Source organism: Neofelis nebulosa, chromosome 11 (genome assembly GCF_028018385.1).
Source record: "Neofelis nebulosa isolate mNeoNeb1 chromosome 11, mNeoNeb1.pri, whole genome shotgun sequence".
Classification (NCBI taxonomy): Eukaryota; Metazoa; Chordata; class Mammalia; order Carnivora; family Felidae; genus Neofelis; species Neofelis nebulosa.
The window spans coordinates 692,723-708,776 of record NC_080792.1 but is presented as its reverse complement, the minus strand read 5'-3'; the positions used below and the strand labels follow the sequence as shown (position 1 = coordinate 708,776).

Below are 16,054 nucleotides of genomic sequence, written 5' to 3'. Positions count from 1 at the left end.
GCTCCTCTAAACAGAGCGCTCTCGGGACGGGGGTAGGGGGAGCTCGGAGCCAGGTGGCGGGGCCGGGGCTCTGTGGGCCCGACGTCAGCAGCTGGAGGAGGAACCACAGGAGGAGCGGGGCTCACCGCTCGCCACGGACCTCGCGGTTACAGTAGTTGGTAGCCCCCACGAGATAGGGAGCGGAGGGACGCTACGCCTCCGCCCCAGCAGGTGCAGACAGGAGTGGATTCTCTGTGTTCCGTTTGCATCGTGTGGTCCGGAAATGAGAGTCCCCAGAGTCGAGGCTGCCGACGGGAGGAGCCGGCTGTGAGCGGCCTGTGGGCCCGAGGGCCAGGGCGGTCTCCCTCCTGTGGCCACCTGCAGACCCAGCTCTCCAGGGGCGGCCCCGTCTGTAGATGGAACCACGGACAGCGACTTCCAGTCCCGTCAGCCCAGTGGCCTTGTCTTCACAGCAAGCTCTGGGTCTGCCTTTTCCACTGAGCTTTGGGCCTCGTTGCTTTTCTGAGTCCTTGGCGTTCAAGTTTGGTCCCAAAGTAATTGCCTCCACGAAATTGTAAAAATGCTTAGTAGTGACTCAGCTGGGAGAAGCTTCACAGCCCCTCGGGCCCCCGGGCCCTTGTCGCAGCCCCCAGGGCTGGGTGGGAGGGCACCCTCTGACAGACTCCTCTGGGCCGGGCCTCACCGGGGCACCCACTCCCCACGTCCCCTCGTCCTGTGGGTAACAAGGAGGTGGGCTTGGTCCATGCAGAGCTCACGGAGGCCGAGTTTCCTAGGGCACTGTGCCCCCCACTTCTTCTGAAGAGGGCTGCGAGGCATAAGCACGTGGTCCTCGACCCCTAGGCCCTGCCGGGCGAGTGTCCCCACCCCACCGGATAGGAGCTGGGGCGGAGCCCGGCAGGGCAGCCTGCCGCCGTCCACGGCGGGGTCCGCCAGGCTGAGACCTCACCCGAGCCCCGTGTGCGCGCGGCTGGAGCTTTGCCTCTCACGGAAGACCTTCGGGGCTCAGACAGAGCAGACTGCCATGTTTCTGACCCATGGGCATGGAGGGTCAGGTTGGCCCAGGTGGCAGAGGGGGTGTCCGTTCTGGGGACTCCTGCCCACCCTGGACTCCCTTCTCAAGGCAAAGCAGAGTCAGTGGTGCCCGTCCCATGACCCCAGGACACCCGGCTTCAGGCCCACTGTGGTCAGTGGCACAGCTGGTCCCCGTGGACATTGTGGAATGTTCTTCCCGAGTCAGCTGAGCCGTGTGATAACCACACCGCCGAGCGAGCACGTTGGGAGTGGGGCCGGTGCACGGTGCACGGCTGTGAGCACTTTGTGCGGGACACTCTGCCGTCGCTTCTCGTCGGAGCCTCGCACAACCGCACAACCTGCGTGAGGCTGATTTTATTAGGTCCCCACGTTTACTGGCCCTCCTGCTATTCCAGCCAGAGACTGAGGGACCGGTGTTCTGATTTCTGCTTCCACATCTTCAGCCTGCCGTGTAGAGGTGAGGGGAGCTGGCTGTCCAGTGTAGCTGGGTCTTCCTTGCCCGCAGGAGCCAGGCCCTGGATGTCCTGGGTGGGGACCGTCCCCACCAGCCTGGGAGGAGCTGGAGAGGGATTCGGGAGCCATCCTCCAGGCTCAGGAAGGCCGGCTTCCTCCTTCCGTGGAGAGATTCGGTTTCCCGTGTCACCTTCTGGACGCCGCGTCTACCAGTGCTTGTCCACGTGTCGCTGGCCCTGCCGTTGGGTGTCGGGTTCGGTTGTGAGAGGCCCCCAGGTGGCAGAAGCAGGGCTCAGGCGAAGGAGAAGCGGAGAAGCGTTTCCCTCCCAGGCGCCTGGCACCCCCCCAGTCAGACACCCTGACCACCAGGTCAGACGGCACACGGACCCTGACGTGCTGGCCACAGGAAGAGGATTTGAACTTGCACCACACTGAGGGGTGGACTGTGGGACGGGGCGCCTGGGTCTGAACCTGGGTGAACGAGCACGAGTCCGGCCTGCTTAGGAAATGGGAGACCCACTCCACAGGGCGCGCATCTGGGGGGGACGCTGGGGGCCGGGGAGTGGGGGTGGCAGTGCCCAAGGCTCCTTCATAGAGTCCGTGCTGCCCACAGGGACCAAGCGGAGGGAGCGGGGCACGGGCCACCAAACACAGAAGGACCACGTGCTGTGGATGGGCGTCCTGTCCCTGGGAGCCTGGTCCCGCCAGCTGTGGGGGAGGCAGCCCCCTGGGCCCTGCCCAGAATCACAGCCGTGGGTGCAGCTGCTTGGGGGCAAACAGCAGGACCGTGGATCTCATTCCCTCCAAAGGCGGTTTTGGCCATTCTTGGATAAAAATGCTCGATGCGTCTCGTGGCATGTGTGATCCAGTGTGACTGGTCGGCAGCTCCCCACAGGTGGGGACCCAGAGGAGATGGGGGTTGGCGCCCCATACGGGGTTCCGGCCCCATCTCTCAGCCTCGGTCCCCACCCGCAGGACCAGTGTGATGCCACCTGGTTGGGATGGCCGTTGCTGCCTGGCTCCATGGAGCGTCCACAGCCCCGTGAGCCCAGAGAACCCTACCTGGCTGGCAATGTGGGAGGTTTGGCGTAGGTGCTGGTTAAGCTGTGTGGAAAAAACGGGGTGGAGTCCCGAGTTGAAATGCCCTCCATGTCCGTCATCGCGTGGCTCGCGGGTCGGTGTGCGTCAGCTGGCCTGCCGGTCCCCCGCCCCCGACCAGGCCCCATTCCTTCTGGGCTCCGGGTGTGGAAATGGTGCGTCCTGCCCCTTGGGGTGGGCCCTTCAGGTGGCTGCGGTTACTACTTTGCCTTTCTCATTATTTGGAAAAGTCATGCCCTGAAGTTATCATCGTGGGTGTTTATACTGACAGTAAAAGTGGGGCTTTAATGTCAGGCAGCGAACAGAAAACAATCTGATCTTTGTTCTCTAGGGTTTAGAACAAAACCCCTTTTGTCCAGAACCGTGCAGGGTACCTGGGGAAGTGATCCAGGCCAACGCAGCTGGGGTCACTTGCACGCGTGCGTGTGCAGGGAGAAGGGGGTGGTGGGGGCGGCCCCCTGCACCGTGTGGTGGCTTCGGCATCCGGGGTATCTTGGCACGAGCCGTTGCAGATGAAGGGGTTCTGGGGGCTGGGACTCCGGGCCGGTGGGTCACATCTGGGGAGGGCTGCCCGCAGGTGGCCGGCAGAGGTCACCTTCTCGCCGTGTCCCCACACGGCAGAGGAAGGTCTCTCTCTTCCCTGTAGGATCAGGGCTCCCCGGACTTCATTCAGCCATCATTGCCCCCTGAAGGGCCGTCTCCAAATACCAGCTGTGGCGAGGCTGGGCCTTAAACCTATGGGTTTGGGGGACATAGTGTGGTTAGTCGCAGTGTCTCTGGCCTATCCGAGGCCAAAGAGCGGGGCCCTGACTCGCGAACCCCCACTTCTCCCAGTGCCAGCAGAGGCAGGGGTTTGCAAATGGGGGCACGCACCAGTAGCCCCCGCACGCGGACTGCCCATGTGGCCCCCTTGCCATTTGCTGGGTAGGTGGGACTCTGTCCTGGGGATAGGGAAGCAGGCCCATAGGACTTAGGCAGTTAGCCAGTGACTGTGCAGCCCGTGGGTCACTGCAGGACTCAGGCCCCCCGTCCGTGTGTGCTCCCCGAGGTACGGGCCTCTCGTCCCCCCTTCCGTGTGTGCAGCAGGCCGCACATCTAGGAAGGAATATTTAAAAGGAAAGGCACAGATGGGAATTGTGCTTTCTGCTCACCAGCTTTGGGACTGGAGAGCATTTCACAACTCGTGTCCTGCTTCGTTAATCGGAATCTGAGTAGTGGGTCAGGTGCTGGGGCCACGAGACCGCTGCTGTTTGGGGACCCAGGACTCGAAGAACGGCTTTGCTTTCAGGTAGCTGAGGTGCTGATGGGGGGGTGCGGAGTGCCCCCGACGTTTCCATTACAAACGGGAAGCGCCTTTGTCTTCTCGGGCCCCTGAGCTGGAGGGTTGGCCCAAACAGCATCTCGAAATTGAATTGCTCGACTTTGCTCTTCAGCAAGAGGACGGGGTGTGTCTGATCATGGGCAGGACATGGGGAAGACTTGGGACGGCTGGTCTGGTGTAAGAGGGGACCGTGTCCCCCTGTCCGCTTGGGGGAGGCCATCACATGTGTCCGTACTGGCTCACAGGCCTCGGGATGGTCTGAGCGTTTTCTGGAGGGAGTCCCATCACGTTGCTCTGGGCCAGCTGTGGGAGCTGGTCCCGGCCACTCTCCATCCAGGTCCCGACCGTCTCCATCCAGGAGGGGTCCTGGGGGTCAGGGACTGCCTGGGGGCCAAAGCCCTGACCCTGCTGTTGGGTCCTGCTACATCACCTGCTGAAATTGTCAGTGGCAGCCATTTGGCACCTGCATGGAATCCCTAGGTGAGAGGGAGTGGCTGACCCGAAGGCCTGGCCGTCTCGGGGGAGACCGTGAGCCTGGCTGGGTGTGTGCACTGTGCACTCCGCTCGAGGGGCACGTGGATGGGGTGGATGGGGTGGGATGGGGTGGGATGGGGCGGCCACGCCTGGGGACCCACGTGTCCACCCTGGGTCCCACCCTGCGGAGCAAGGCGCACACTCACTGCTTGATCTCCTGTGTGAGACACAACAGCACCGCCCATGTGCGAACCACGTGTAGGCCACGGGGCCCGTGCTTGGATGCCCCAAAGCACCCGAACCTGACGAGCAGCAGGGAATCTGCTTGGAGCGATTCGAGGGAGGTGGCCGGCACTGCCTTGAGCCCCGCCTGACCTAACCTGGGGCTCTGAGGAGGGCCCTGCTCTGCCCACAGGAACAGGAAGCCACTGCTGTGGGGTGGGGGGGTCGGGCCCATTTGCCAGACATGGGGTTTCTTCGAGCCAGGCCAGGATGTTCTGCAATGGTCTTTGGCCCACAGATGGCCATTGCAGGGGCTGTGGGTGGAGTGGGGTCCTTGCGGAGAGGCATGCCTGCCACACGGCCCAGGAGAGAAGGCGCTGCAGCCTGGGGACCAGAGGTCCTGTTCGGGGGCAAAGCCCCTCCTGAGACAGCCGCCCTTTGCCAGGGCACGGGGTGCCCGGCTTCGGGGGGCCGAGGGGACGTCTGTGCTCTCTCCTCCGCAGAACGCGGTCGCTGCGCTCGGGGTGTGAACGCCAGCACGGCCGGGGCGGCACCCCACCTCTTCCGTGAGAACAGGCTTTGTGAGCGGCGGCCGCCTTCGAGATTAACACTAATCTCTGGCACGTTTGCTGTAACGAATCTGGATTATAAACTCGCCTCCTGTCCCGGCCCCCCGCCCAGGCCAGCGAGGTGGACGGCGGGAAGGAACCAGACATGGCATCACACAAGTGCCAGGTCTGGAAGGAAGCTGCCCTCTGCCGTGGCCGCGGCCCCCCAGCGCTTTCCGCACCGCCCAGGGCCCCGCGCGGCCCCTTTCTTCCCTCGCTAATAGGAAACAGGAGGCGGCGTCTTGCTCTGATTTACAGCGAGGACGCGCATTTCCTTTGAAATCCAACACAAGAAGTGTGATTTAGACGCCGGATGTTCATGCTTGGAGCCCCTGAAGGTGCCACGGGGACGGCGGGAACCGTGGCTGCCGCGTGGATGTCCCGCGTCCCGGGCCTGGTTCCCAGAGCACACCCGCCCCTGTGTCTGCTGCCCTTCGCCTGTGGTCGGGCCTCTCCTCCCGTGGCTCCCACCCCCCCGGCCCAGAGCCCCGGGGTCTCTCTCTTGGTGGCTCCTCTGTGACCCGTGGTCCCTGGCCCGTGTGGGGCCCTCGAGCACAGGGGGGGCCGCCATGTCAGTTTATTCCCTGAGGGAGCCTGTCCAGGGGCTTTAGGCAGAGGTCAGGCCCACCTCATGAGGTTGGTGGGGTCTCGGCTGCAAACACAGGAGGGACGTGGGCACTGGGCACCGCAGTACCGAGGAGCCCATGGGGGCCAGGCTGGCTGGACGGGGTGCGGTCCAGCCCCATGGCGTCGGTCCTGCCACGGCTCTCCACTGCCCCCCACACCATTGGATGGTGACCCGTGTCCTGTGGGGCAGGCCTCATGCTGCGAAAGCTTTTCCAGAAGGTCCTGGGGAGCCCGGTGACACGGGAGTTAATGCCGGTGCCACCGGGAGGCCTTAAACAGGTCATAAACAGCATGCACGAGCCAGCAGACCCCAGCTCGCCCCTGCCCGCTGAGGGCGGCAGCCGGGCCTCTGACCAGCCTCCCGGGGTCCCCGGTTCTGGCCGCTCGCACCGAGCCCCATCCCTCCGTGGCGGCTGAGTCGCGCTGGCCGGCCTTTCCCGGCAGCTGGTTTGCCTGTGCGGTTCTGAGGCTCAGTGCAGACGGGATAGGAGTTTTTAAAGAGCTCAGGGGACACCTCGCGGGAGAGACGGGCGGGCCCCGTGCCTGGCTAGAAATCCAGTGCGGTGAAGACAGAGTCCCAGTAGGGTTTCATTTAATCCGCCAGACATGTACGTGTTCTCAAGATCAGGAACTTGAAAGCTACCCAGCGAATTCGGAATTTAACCTCCGCCGTTCGTTCGCCGGCACGTCGCCGCTGGACCGAGTTCCTGGGGCCCCGCCAGAAGGTGAAGGCCTGTCTGCCTCTCTGGGCCTGACTGTTGCCTGAGCCGTTCCGGATTCGCAGTGTGCGGGAAGCAGGCCGGGGCGGTCCTGCCTGGGAACACTGTCACCCTGCAGGCCTCGTCCCCTGCCACCCGGCACTTTGGGTGTGACGTGAGCGGGGGCCCAGCACTGTGCCCTGTTAGCCGCGGGGCAGCTGGAGGTCCAGCTCCCCGCCCCACCTTGGGGAGGCCGCGTCAGGCCGCGCCGCACGGCACAGCCTCTCCCCAGAGGCAGGCTGCCGAGCCGGAGGCCCCGCAGCTGGGGGGTGGGGGGGGGTGGGAGGGGCTCGATGGCAGAAACCCCGGCCACGGCAGCTCCAGAGTCAGTGGTGGCCACTGCTGGGTGGACGGAAGTTAACAGAGAGTCCCCAGGGGCGCGAGGGCTTCTGAGGGGCCACCCGACACGGCCACTGTTCCCACACACGCGCACGGACGCTGGAGCCTAGGTACGCACTGCGCCTCAGGTGGGGCCAGCCGGGGACTCCTGGGCCAGGGGCACTGTGGCCCCCGTGAGGAGCAGGGCCCACTCTTCCGCACGCGCACCCAGGCCCTCGCGGGTCCTGGCTCCTCCCAGAGACCCGTGACGGTGGCCCAGAGCACGTGTGATGGACACGCGGCGATACAACGCCACCCCGAGAAGAGCTGCGCTTCCTGGGTCCCTCCTGCGGCCAACTGCGCTTTTCTCTGGATGCCCCCGCGCTGGGCCTCGCCCGCAACCAGAGCCCTGCCCCCCGGGTCCCGTGGAAGAGAGTGCGCTCACCCGGCAAGAGTGCAAGAGCTGTGCGCGTGTAGCGGCCCTTGGGGAGACGCGGCTGACGCACACCTGCCCGGCGCCCCCACGGTGCCCGGTGTGAACGCCACCCCTCGCTCTGCTGCTCTCTGTCCGGCCCTCCTGCCCCCAAAAACGCGAAGCAAAAGAGAGCGATCCTGTGGCGAGCCCCGGGAGCCGAGCACCAGGACTTGGCGGCCCTGAGGGGAACTAGACGCCCGGGAACCTGCCGGTCACATAGCGCGGGCGCCGTCTTCGAACGGAGATCAGATGGAACCCGCCACCACCTCAGGGCCGTGCCTCGCAGGTGCTGCTGCGTAGGAAGCGGCCCTGCCGTCCACGGCAGCCGGCAGTTCTCGGGGCGCGGACGTGCTCTAGTGAGGGCCGGGGCCGGGGCCACGCGGCCCACAGGCTGGTTCCCCCCGTGCGGCAGACCCCACCGCCATGCATCCCTCACGCGTCCGCCTCCTAGGAAGAGAGGGGAGGGTGGGTGGGAGGGTCTCGAGACAGCCCCTCACCCAGGAGACCTTCGGCCGCGTGGATGACCGTCGCGGCACCCGGTGCGCCGTGAGCCGGCTTTGGGGAACAGGCGAGGAGGCGGGGCCCGGGGAGCGCGCGGGGGCAGGAGATGCGGGAAGGTGGGAGGACGGAGCGGGTCCCGCGAAAACCCACAGCACACCCGCCCCGTTTTGGAAGCCGGAGCCGCTTGCGCCGTGTGGCCCAGGTCTGACAGAGAGGACGGGCCGCTGTCCTGCTGTCTGCCTCACGGCCCCGCTTCCCGGCGCGGGGGGGGGGACGGGACGGCCCAGAGCCGCACCCCGGCTGCGTGGCCGGGGTGGCCTGTGGCTCCGAGGCGGCTGCCCCACGGAGCCGCCTGGGTGGGCGCGTTCTCCCCGCACGTCAGAGGCTTCCCCCCGCCGTGTAGTCGCGGACCGTTTCTCTCGGGGTTTCCGGACATCTCCGCGCCACCTCGGTGCGTGTTCGAGTTCACCGACCGTGCAGACGTTTATCAGATAGGGCGTCGGTAGCAGGAGGAAGGCGGTTGTACATCCAAGTTAAAATTTTCGCTTTGATTGCTACAAATCCGCGGGCCCTTGGGTCCAAAGCTTCTACTGCAGTTTGCAAATGGATTTTTATAGCACATTAGTGCTGGGGGGGATTCCAAGCAAAACAGTGTTCTCAGTATTAGAACCAGCTGCAGCTTTCTGGAGACGGTGACTCACACCCTCCTCTTAATTGGGTGGGAGAACCAGGCGGAGACGCACGGGGACTCGGGACGCTGTTTATTTTGTGAGGGCGTCCTGGCCACAGCCCGCCCCATCCCCCACCCATCACGGCGTCCGCAGCCCGTGTTTATTCCTCTCCTTTCCTTCTTGCAGCTCCAACCATAAAAACAGAGCCCGCAGATGACCACGAGCCCGCCCTGACCTGTGGGCCAGGGGGCCAGGGCCTGAGCCCGCTCCCGCAGCCACGCTTCAGCCAGCAGCTCGTGGTGCCACCCGACCCGGGCTCCTGCCTGGTGGCCGGCTTCCCACCCTGTCCGCAGAGAAGCACCGTGGTGTCGCCGCCACCCGGCACTGGCCAGGAGCTCCACGACCTGTCTTCCGCTGCCTACGGCAAGGGCACGGCCAGCCAGGGCCACGGTCACCTTGGACTTCAGCGGCCGGCCGGAGGGGTGCTCGCCGTTCGGGAGACGCCAAGGCCTGTGGGTGTGCACCCTGGGCCCCCCCAGCAGCCGCCCCCCGCCCTGCTGCAACCACAGGTGAGTGCACGGCTGAGCAGCGGCTGTCCCCTGGGCCTCCGGCCAGCTCTCTGTCCTGACAGCCCCTCCTCCTCACCACCATCCGGTACCCAAGAGCCGACCTGTTTGCAGTCCTGCAGCCCTACCCGCCCATCCGAGATGGGCCGCCAGCAGCACCGACTGCCGAAGGCTCCGAGGAGCGAGTCTGCAGCCCCCCGGCCCCCGCCGCTGCCCGAGGTGCGTGAGGACAGTAGTCATAGTCTGGCTCCCTTTCCCGTAACGGTCAAGCGAGAGCCTCAGGAGCTGGACCAGCTGTACCTGGACGACGGTAAGTGCCCGTGGCCGTAGGTGCGCTCAGCCTGGCGCCGTGTCTGTGAGTGTGACGAGGAGGGGTGTGCGCCTCAGCCACCCGGCGGGGGAGCGCGCCCGGCGCGCGTGTCCGCGCTCCGGGCGCGTCCTGCAGGTCGCGTGCTGCCTGCCGCGCGGCTCCGCTCCGTCACCCCGCCTGGATGTCCCCGTGGTGCCGGTGGCTGCAGACCCGCAGGACCAACGCGGCACCAGGCGGAACAAGTTCTGTTTGAAGAGGCTGCCCCGGCACGTGGCTTCGGGTCAAGCTTTCTTGCTTCCTAGCACCTTAAGGGCCTCCCGGGCTGAGTGAATGATGTTTAAACGGCGGCTTAGCTGAAAGTGGTGAACGTTCTGTGGCGCACCGCTCCGGTCAGGCGCCTGGCAGAAGGGTGATAAGGAGCCGGGCTGCCCCTGAACGGGGACTCACAGCCCCCTGTGTGGGACCCACCCTCCCCACCCACCCGCCCCCCCCCCCCCTCCCCCCGCCAAGCACACGGGCTCTCTCATCATCCAGCGTGCCACGTCAGGGTGGTTCGGAAGGGAAGGGCCCTCAGGACACCTGCAGTCAGGCTGGTGGCAGGCAAGTCCACGTGCTAGGGTCTGTCCACACAAGGAGGGCAGAAGATACCCCATTGTTCTTAGCGCGATCGCTCCGCAGAGTTCTCTTTCCTGCAGGACAAGGTGTTGCCTGAGCCCGGTGCAGGCAGGTGGCACACTCGCGCTCGTTCACCTGACTGCTGGGGGCTCAGGCACGTGTCCAGCGGCACCGTGGTCTGCTCGGTACAGTGGGCCCGGTCAGTGCCTCCACAGGCCCTGTGTGGATTGCGAGCGGGTGCCGGGCCCGGTCAGCGGGTCCATGGGTCCACGGTCCCTGCGTGGATTGGGAGCGGGTGCCGGGCCCGGTCAGTGGGTCTACGGGCCCTGCGTAGATTGTGAGTGGGTGCTGGGCCCGGTCAGCGGGTCCACGGGTCCACGGTCCCTGCGTGGATTGCGAGCGGGTGCCGGGCCTGGTCAGCGGGTCCACGGTCCCTGCGTGGATTGCAAGCGGGTGCCGGGCCCGGTCAGCGGGTCCACGGGTCCATGGGCCCTGCGTGGATTGCGAGCGGGTGCCGGGCCTGGTCAGCGGGTCCACGGTCCCTGTGTGGATTGCGAGCAGGTGCCGGGCCCGGTCAGCGGGTCCACGGGTCCATGGGCCCTGCGTGGATTGCGAGCGGGTGCCGGGCCTGGTCAGCGGGTCCACGGTCCCTGCGTGGATTGCGAGCGGGTGCCGGGCCTGCTCAGCAGGTCCACGGTCCCTGCGTGGATTGCGAGTGGGTGCCGGGCCCGGTCAGCGGGTCCACGGGTCCACGGTCCCTGCGTGGATTGCGAGCGGGTGCCGGGCCTGGTCAATGGGTCCACGGTCCCTGCGTGGATTGCGAGTGGGTGCTGGGCTCGGTCAGCGGGTCCATGGGCTCTGCGTGGATTGCGAGCGGGTGCCGGGCCCGGTCAGCGGGTCCATGGGTCCACGGTCCCTGCGTGGATTGGGAGTGGGTGCTGGGCCCGGTCAGTGGGTCCACGGGTCCACAGGCCCTTCGTGGATTGCGGTGCTTCTTGCCTCCTCGGGTAGAAGCTTTACTGGGCCCAGATGTGCATGTCCCCTGCTGCTGGACTCAGGTGGGGCTGAGAGCTCGGGGCAGTGCTGGGCACATGCCCCCCAGCCTCCATGGTCAAGGCCTTGCAGCCTTCTTTAGTCGTCATCCCTAAAAGTAACAGCCAAATATGGTAGGCTCGTCCCTCTCACCACAGCTGTTTCAGTGAATGTCTCATTTTCACTGTTCCTATCATACGGGCTTCCCTGTGGCAGAGCTGCAGGCATCCTGTCGGAAGAGTGTTCCCTTCTGATGCTGCTGTTCCAGAAGCGGACGGTACTTATGGGCCTGTCCCACCTAACCGGCAGGTGCAGCCTGGCAGGGGGACCCATGAGCCTTCAAGGCAGTGCAACCCCAGCCCCAGTCTCTGAGCACCAGTGTTTGCCCTTGGCTTGGTGACCCAGGGTTTTGCAGACTCCTGTCTGCTGGGGTGACCCGGGGCCTGCCCTCTGTCTGCTGGGGTGACCCGGGGCCTGCCCCGGCTTCTCCATTCCCAACTTGAGGCTACGAGCTTTCAGGTACTTTTGTTCCATAAACGTTCCACCTTCAATCCTGGAGCCCCCTTGTGGCGTGTGCCTGCCGGCTCCTACGGGAGACCAGGTCCCTTCTCCTTCCTGAGGTGCAGGCCCTGACGAGCTCTCAGGGACACCCCAGAAGCCGGCAATCCGTCCTTCAGAACCGCACTCTGGGTCCACAGCTGCCCTCGGCAACCTCAGGAGGTTTATCACCGGTGGGAGGTGGCGCCAGGTCCCTGTGGGTACCTGTGCTGCATTTGGTCCCCTGAGGACCATCAGGCCCGAGGCGGCCAAGCTCCCTGCCTGCCTTCTCAGTGCTCCGTGCGGTCTCGGGAGGTTCTGGCCTGGCCCTGGGGCCGGGAGGGCCCGAGGGTCTTGGCCGAATCTCCAGTGCCTTCGGGAAAGCACAGAAGACCGGCCGGGCAGGCTCTCCAGTCGGCTTTGCTGCCCGAGTGTCTTGAGGTCAGAGGCGGTCTTGTTAGGGGTGAGGGGGTAGGGGCCACCTGGGAGGTGCGTGTGATGGGGGTGTCCTGCGCCCGGTGAGTCCACAGGTGTAGGATCTGTTCTCAAGAGGGTGCCATGGCCCCGGCGAGTCTCTGGGCGCCGCCCAACTAGAGCTCACCTGGGTGGGTGTTGGATTTGGTGGGGAGGGCAGAGCTGATGGGGGGGGGGGGTCCTCCTCCAGGCCCCTGGTCCCACGGGGCCGCCGGCCGCACACGCGTAGCACTGACTCCCGTCTGCAGGGGCCCAGCCGTCAGCCTGGTGCTCGCTCACGGAGCAGGGCTCTGGGGCCACGCTCTACAAGGAGCCACCACCTCCCGGCTGGCTCCCAGTCCTGGCCTGACTCCCTCCATGGCGCCTACCCCACCTTTCCCGCACTGCCTGTCACCCACCCACCGTCATCACCTGCTGTACCCTCACTGGGTGGGGGTCGGGGGGGTAGTCTCACACCTGTATCCGCTTTGTGAGGTCACTTTCTCAGGGATCTTTCCTTCTTCATCCAAACATCCTGCCTCGGTCTCCCTGGGCATCTCCTCCTGCTCTGAGCCTCAGCCCTGCCCCCCTGACAGCAGCCGTCTGCCCACTGGCCTTTCTTGGTGGTGCTTGTGGTCCTGGGCCCCCTGGGCAGTGGCTCTGAGAGCCGGCCCGTGAGGCTGCACGCAAAGACGTTCCCTCTGCCTCCGTTTGGGGCTGGATTTGTGGGCCCTTATTTCCACAAAGGCCCCATAATCCGAGGCCGGCTATAAACAAAGCTTTTCAGTTTTAGCTCATGAGAGCGTTCCCGGGAGATGTTTATTGTTATTTTTGTTGTTGTTGTTATTTTTTGGTCAGAACTGGGATCGCGGTGAAGGCAAGGGCACTGCAAGCCTCCGTAGCAAGCAGATAACGTGTTTATAGAAATACGCGTGCTTTTTCACTCGCGCACGCCGACGCGTGCTGTTCCCACTCTGCCCTGGTGGTCCTCACTCAAACCTTGAGCAGCTGAGGAGTAGACGCTAGACTCGGACCCCTTACAGAAATGGCCCTGATACGTCCCCCTCTGGGTCCTTCCAGAACCGGTGGTGGGTGGAGGAGACGAACCTGGGACCGCCTTTCCTGAGGCTGACGGAGGCCAGTGGGGAGCACACACCGTGCTCCTGGGGCTCAGCCTCACACCGGCCCAGGCTTCCCTCCAGCGCGGCTTCTAGGCCTAGAGGCCAGAGTTGGCCACGCACGCAGGCCCGGGAGGTAAGCACCGAGAGCTGCGGGCTCTGCAGCTTCTCCCTGGCAGTCCGGGCACACACGTGGCCTGGCCCAGGTGTTCGTCCGCCACCAGGAAAGCGGATGGAACGATCGTCACTCTGTGTGGCTGGAGACTATGCGCCCACAGGCCGTTAGGAGGCAGAGTGCGCCCAGCCCCTTCTTGCGGTCCGAGTGAGGACAGAGTGCCGTGTCCTCGTGCCTGGGTGAGTGACTCCGTCCACTCAGGTGGCACGGGCTCTCGGGAGGATCTGGAGGCAGGATCTCCATGGCAGCCTTGGCTCCCTGGAACCCAGGACGCTCTCACGAGAGCCACGATACGAACGTGGTCGGAAGACGGTTTAATGCAGGGTAAAGGCCCACGTCGCGGGCACGGCACCTGAGCCCGGAGCCCCCCATCGGAATGCCGAGGGACGTCTAGGGCCAGGTTCAAACAGGCGCCCTCCCGGCGGGCCGAGGGGAGGGCACGCAGGTGTCGTGGGCGGGCGCGGGCCTCGACTCAGAAGGCTCTCTGCAAGCCTGCAGGACCTGTGTTGCCCCAACAGCCTGATCCTGTGCCAGCACCCATTTTAACAGCTCACCTGAGGGGGGTTTTAGAGAATTAACTTGCCAAACGGGCAGTGTCACGCTCTGCCCCTTCCGGGTTGAGGGAAGGTTCGGAGAGAGCTTGCGTACCGCCTGGGTGGGAGAGGGGCCACGCCCACCACAGCCGACCTGGGGCCGGGGGTCCTGCTGGCCGCTGCCATCTGAGCAGCTGCCCTGCTGGCGCTTCCCCCGCCTTGGCCCACGGGAGCCCCCCAACACCCCCTGGAGCTGCAGCCCTGAACCTAGTTGTGCCTCCCCTCCCCCTCCCCCCCATGCCCGCCCCACACGTGCCTCCCCTCCCCCCGAAGCCTGCCCCACACGTGCCTCCCCTTCCCCCCACGCCCACCCCACGCGTGCCTCCCCTTCTCCCAGTCCACACGTGCCTCCCCTCCCCCCCACGCCCACCCCACGCGTGCCTCCCCTTCCCCCCACGCCCACCCCACGCGTGCCTCCCCTTCCCCCCATGCCCACCCCACGCGTGCCTCCCCTTCCCCCAGTCCACACGTGCCTCCCCTCCCCCCCACGCCCACCCCACACGTGCCTCCCCTCCCCCCCACGCCCACCCCACGCGTGCCTCCCCTTCCCCCCACGCCCACCCCACGCGTGCCTCCCCTTCCCCCAGTCCACACGTGCCTCCCCTCCCCCCCACGCCCACCCCACGCGTGCCTCCCCTTCCCCCAGTCCACACGTGCCTCCCCTCCCCCCCACGCCCACCCCACACGTGCCTCCCCTCCCCCCCACGCCCACCCCACGCGTGCCTCCCCTTCCCCCCACGCCCACCCCACGCGTGCCTCCCTTCCCCCAGTCCACACGTGCCTCCCCTCCCCCCCACGCCCACCCCACGCGTGCCTCCCCTCCCCCCCACGCCCACCCCACGCGTGCCTCCCCTCCCCCCGACGCCCACCCCAGACGTGCCTCCCCTCCCCCCCACGCCCACCCCAGACGTGCCTCCCCTCCCCCCGCGTGCCTCCCCTCCCCCCAGTGCACGTGTGCCTCCCCTTCCCCACACGCCCTCCACCCCAATTACTGGTGATTACACTGCCCTGGACCAGGCGTGAGTTGCCCTGCGCTTTGTTCACCCTGTGTCTTAAGACAATGGGACCCAGTGTCGCGGATTCAGCCCAAGGGCAGCTGTGACGATGAGGGTGGTGGTGGCCGGGCCAGGTGCATCTTCCCTCTGTCTCTGGTCTGAATTTGTAGCCTGGAAATGGAATAAACAGTAAAAACCTAAATTAGAAAACCCGACACGTTGATTTCAAGTGGCCTTGAAGTTAAAGAGCGAACACCTAGTCTTGGGCAGTTATGCAGCCAGCAGCGGGGAGGCTGGGGCGGCTGTGATGGGGGGATACGCCCACTTTCCGGGGAGACCAGCAAGCCATGGGACAGTGGAACTGTGGGCCCGTGACAACCTGGTGGCAGTGAGGCCTTTTCCTAGAGGCCCACGGGCACCGTGGACTCCCACACGGCTCTCCGAGGGCCCCGTGGGCGGACAGGGCCTGGTCGGTGGAGGGCCTGCACGTGCCGGCCCCTATGGTGACAAATCCGATAGCGGGGAGCACGGTGACGATCATCCCGGCCTTTCCCTCCGACCAGCAGAGCTTTCTGGAGCTCTCGTGTTCGCCTGTTGGGGCCACGCAAAAGCTCTGACCTTCGTGTAATTACATCGGGCGATGATGGCATGCTGGCTTCTGCACCACCATTCAGAAGTCGGGGACCGGGTGCTTTGGGGTTCTCCGCTGGCGTTTCGTTTGGGTTTTATTTTTGTTTTCTAGGAGCGTGTAATGAAAAAGTCAAGAACGGGGTTTCTGTCCAGTCTCCGGGAGTCTGGGGCACTTGCGGCACGTAAACGTCGCTGCCAGGGCGGCTCACGCTTGGGACCGCCCCTCGCGTGTGACCTACTCTGTCTGCAGAGCGACGCCCTGGAACCTGGGAGGATTAACGCGTTACAGATTTCCGTTTGTCTTAAAGAATAACGTAAGCGTAAGAGAACTGGCCTGAAAACGAATCCCAACTTTTTTTTTTTTTTTTTTTCTAGAATTTGTTTTTCAGTTGTCTCTACTCTCAGGTTTTGTTTCAAAAGTATTTGGCCCGTAAAAGTATTTGGCCCTTCAGTTATAATTTGTTCTTTGGTG

The 16,054-nt window shown here is 65.1% G+C and overlaps 1 protein-coding gene across 4 annotated transcripts in view; it reads left to right on the top strand.

The window, feature by feature from the left end:
* The window catches only part of NFATC1 (nuclear factor of activated T cells 1), a 107,345-nt gene that overhangs the window by 66,709 nt on the left and 24,582 nt on the right, over positions 1–16,054 (top strand). For 3 of the 4 annotated variants that reach the window (XM_058691753.1, XM_058691756.1, XM_058691755.1), the window contains exons 9-10: positions 8,745–9,127; positions 9,239–9,434. In XM_058691753.1, coding sequence (XP_058547736.1) covers positions 8,745–9,127; positions 9,239–9,434 — 579 coding nt within the window. The remainder of the gene's footprint in view (positions 1–8,744; positions 9,128–9,238; positions 9,435–16,054) is intronic. The other variant, XM_058691754.1, reaches the window with a different exon arrangement.